General features: G+C 35.0%; 1 protein-coding gene across 2 annotated transcripts; it reads left to right on the forward strand.

Moving 5' to 3' along the window:
- The first annotated feature begins 560 nt into the window (after positions 1–560).
- Positions 561–3,355, forward strand: LOC111907375 (phosphatidylinositol 4-phosphate 5-kinase 5). Of its 2 annotated transcripts, XR_006189010.2 has the most exons (4): positions 561–1,894; positions 2,232–2,481; positions 2,580–2,927; positions 3,097–3,355. XR_006189010.2 is itself a non-coding variant. In XM_023903149.3 (3 exons), the coding sequence occupies exons 1-3, from the start codon at positions 795–797 to the stop codon at positions 2,757–2,759; spliced, it is 1,530 nt and encodes a 509-aa protein (XP_023758917.1). In that variant the 5' UTR covers positions 561–794; the 3' UTR covers positions 2,760–3,355. The 2 variants fall into 2 exon arrangements, 1 of the variants encoding a protein (XP_023758917.1); XM_023903149.3 differs by having other exon boundaries at positions 2,580–3,355.
- Positions 3,356–3,947: the final 592 nt, after the last annotated feature.

Genomic DNA, 3,947 nt, shown 5'->3' on the forward strand with positions numbered 1-3,947 from the left:
TAAAAAAATGGTTATCTTTTTACATAACTCATTTAGAACTTTAAAAAAATTTCATTTAAAAAATTATCAATCCATTTAATTTTTGCATTTAAAATAATAATTGTCAAAGTTTTATGATTGAATCATTTAGAAAAAAAAATCTATGATTTAACACTTAATAAATATTACTTTTTTATTTAAGATTGATTTTGGACAAATTATGTATGAATCTCTTTTATCTAAGTAGCATTCTTTCTGAAATTTAACAAATCGACTTATCAGTAAATTATTAGGAAAAAGATGGGCACCCATCTTTTCTCTACCAAAAAATAAGGAAAAATATATTAAAAAACACCATGCCCAAAATATCCCTGATTTTTAAATTAATAGTTTCTTCTTATAAAGTTAAAAGTAAAGGAACAAAAAGACTTTTGATGGAGGAGGTGAGATTTGTAAATGTTAAAAGTACATGGGTGTAAGAAGATACATTAGTGGTCCAAAAATAAAAACTTACAAACATAACCCCATTAGTTTTCATAAATGGATCAATCACCCCCTGTATATTTATATCTACACAGCTCCCCCACTTGAGCCTTTTATGTTTCCCTCTTCCTTTTTCCAAAAAACCAGACGACAAAAAATCACAACGATCCACAATCCACCTGAAACCCCAAACTCATCTACAAACACAGATCAAATCGATTTTTGTTGAAAAAAAATTCACACAGAATTCAAGAATTTCTAGGTTTCGATGATTGAGTGAGGTACATAGAGGTGTAATCGTTTTGGGTTTTATTGATTTTGGTTTCCAGTCAATGCGTCAGAAGAAAACCGGCCTTCAGATCGGAGAAGAACGAAGCTCTTCCGATTCAAAAACTCCACAATTTCAATTCCAAGAAAACACGAATTTCAAAGCCAACTACGTATCAAGGATCCCCCATCTTCAAATCCAAATACCAAGAAAAGATTATAATGAACATCGACCTACCTTCAAGCAAAACGCAACAACAACAGCAACAACCACCAACACCCAGAAAACTCTTATTTCAAATCCTCAGAAAAGACCTGTAGTTATGAGTCCCCAACAGAAAACTTCATCCCATCATCACCACCACCATCACCCGTACAGCCACCCACGAAGAGCTTCTCATCAGAAGTCTTTAATTTGTTGTTCATCTTCTGAAGCCCTTTTAGCCACCAAGACAGTTGCTCTAAAACTGTTGAAGTTTACTCACGTTAAGCTTTTCTGGGTTAAAGTCCCTTTCAGGGTTTTAATCCTTCTCTTTTTGCCTTCAATTTATTACTTCTCTTTGAGCTATCGCTCCTTTTATCTCTACATACTCTTTCTTATTGCCTTCTGTAGCGTTCTTTTATCTTCATTTAATATTAACAGTTTTCATGCCACTAACCTCCCGTCAATCCGATTATTCGTCGCCCGAAATTTCCCAAATCTGAAGCTTTACAAATCAGATAACGCATCAACAACACACCCACCAGTTGTTTGGTCAATTGGGTCAAAGACCCAGTTAGAGGAAAACACAAATTCAGGGTTCTTGGTGAAGGTATACAGCAATGGCGATGTTTATGAGGGTGAATTTTATAAAGGGAAGTGTTCTGGAAGTGGGGTTTATTACTACAACTTAAATGGGAGATACGAAGGCGATTGGGTTGACCAAAAGTACGATGGATATGGTGTTGAAACATGGGCAAAAGGAAGCCGATATAGAGGACAGTATAGGCAAGGATTGAGACATGGTTATGGAGTTTACAGATTTTACACTGGAGATATGTACGCCGGAGAGTGGTTGAAGGGACAGTGTCATGGATGTGGAGTTCATACTTGTGAAGATGGAAGCAAATATGCTGGCGAATTCAAAGGAGGTATCAAACATGGGCTTGGCCACTACCATTTCAGGTAAAGTTTTTCAACCTAACTTCTTGAATCTTCATACCACGTCACAATCTTGAATCCCGCTAACATCTATGTGCCTTCTTTGTCGATCAGCTATTCTTTAAACTCACTTCAAATCTAATTCATTTGAGATACAATAACACAATAGTTTTGCTAATAATATTGACATGAATATGTTTTTGAATTGATATATCATAGTCATACCCTTGGCTTTTACAATTACATCTACCCTACAAAATACAGAGATTAGTAATTTAGCACACTCAACCCATCTAACAGAAATTTGAATTCATTGATACTACATTATTTACAATGTGATTGAGGTTATGTGATGATGCAGAAACGGGGACACATATGCTGGAGAATATTTTGCAGACAAGATGCATGGTTTTGGTGTGTATCGATTTGCAAATGGACATAGATATGAAGGGGCTTGGCATGAAGGAAGAAGACAAGGTTGTGGTATGTATACTTTCAGAAATGGTGAGACTCAATCAGGTCAATGGGATAATGGAGTTATCAGTGTTTCGACTTCTCAAAATCCATTTCTTTCATCTGTTTCTCATGCCAAAGTCCTTAAAGCAGTCCAGGTAAGGATACACACTCATTCTTTCCACATTTAAGTCAAAAAGAAACAGTCATATAGCTACTAAAAAATAAACATGTTACAATTATTTTTTTTAAATAGGAAGCAAGACGTATAGCTGAGAAAGCGTTAGCTGTTGCTGACGTGGACGAGAGGGTGAACAGGGCGGTGACTGCGGCTAACCGGGCGGCCAACGCAGCCAGAGTGGCGGCAGTTAAGGCGGTTCAAAACCGAATGCATCAGCATGATGATGGTGATGATGTGCCACTAGACATTGTCTGATTTAACTGTGTTTATTCCATCTTTTTTTTGGGGGGGGAAAAAAGAAAAGAAAAAGAAAATGGAAATGGTTTTCTAGAAGTGGTGATGTGGGTGGTGGTGCAAGGAGGTGGTGCCGCCTGGAACCGCAATCAGATTAGAATATTGAAGGTGCTGATTGAGGAGCAAATGGTATCCCTCTTGCTTCTAGCTACTAAAAATAAGCAATGATGTTTATATATATATAAATATGATGATATATGTTGCTATTACTACTACTACTACTAGGTTAATGGGTTTAAAGAGCACTAAAGTGCTTCTTTTGGGTTTCTTTTTTTTTTTTTTTTTTCTTTATCGGAAGGATATCTGAGGAAGGGGTTAATTGCAGCAGCTGCATAGCCCATCAAGATTCATGAGAATTAGGATGCCTTTTTCTTGTCCTTTGCCTTTGTCTTTGTAAAATGTAAATGTTTGTGCCTTTACTTGAAGAAAAACAAAATCAGCATCATCATAGTTTCTTCCTAGTGTTGTATTTTGGCTTTTTTGGTTTCTACGAATGTAATCTTTTCCTTGTGGCTTTCTATATATATTATATCACTCTATGTACGGATCTTATTGTATGTGGGTCCGACATGTTTGACTGTTTGGTATTTGACAAAAACTTCAAAATCGTGTGTATGTGTTGAATAAAGATAAAAAGATAAGATTACAACTAACTTGGACATCCATGGGATTTGATGTTAGATGTTCATGTTGTGGTTATGAATGACACACAATTTATAAGATGCTAAGAAAAGTAAAGAATACACAAGAATTTATTGCAAAACAATCGGTTGGGGGTAATTGTGGTGTGTTATGTCCTTCGGATTTTATTTTATGTTTTTTTTTTTTTAATTCTTGACCTTACCTTGCTCCTCATGAATCTTGATCTTCAACAAAATCTTACTTATGCATCAACACAATAAAGAAAATGCTAAATTATGTTGGAGATATATATTATATTTATACTTTAAGCAATTTAGTAGGTCATCTACCTACTATTTTGCAAAACTAGCCCCCTTTTTCTTACTCTTATCACTTGTATTTAAAGATTGATAATTTTTACCCAATTAATATAATATATTTCTTTTGTCTTCACACTGATATCATATATTCAAAAATCAAAATTGAGTGCTAGTCGGACTGTTACAAGGTGAAAAGAAATAAAAGAAA

This window comes from Lactuca sativa, chromosome 3 (genome assembly GCF_002870075.4).
Source record: "Lactuca sativa cultivar Salinas chromosome 3, Lsat_Salinas_v11, whole genome shotgun sequence".
Classification (NCBI taxonomy): Eukaryota; Viridiplantae; Streptophyta; class Magnoliopsida; order Asterales; family Asteraceae; genus Lactuca; species Lactuca sativa.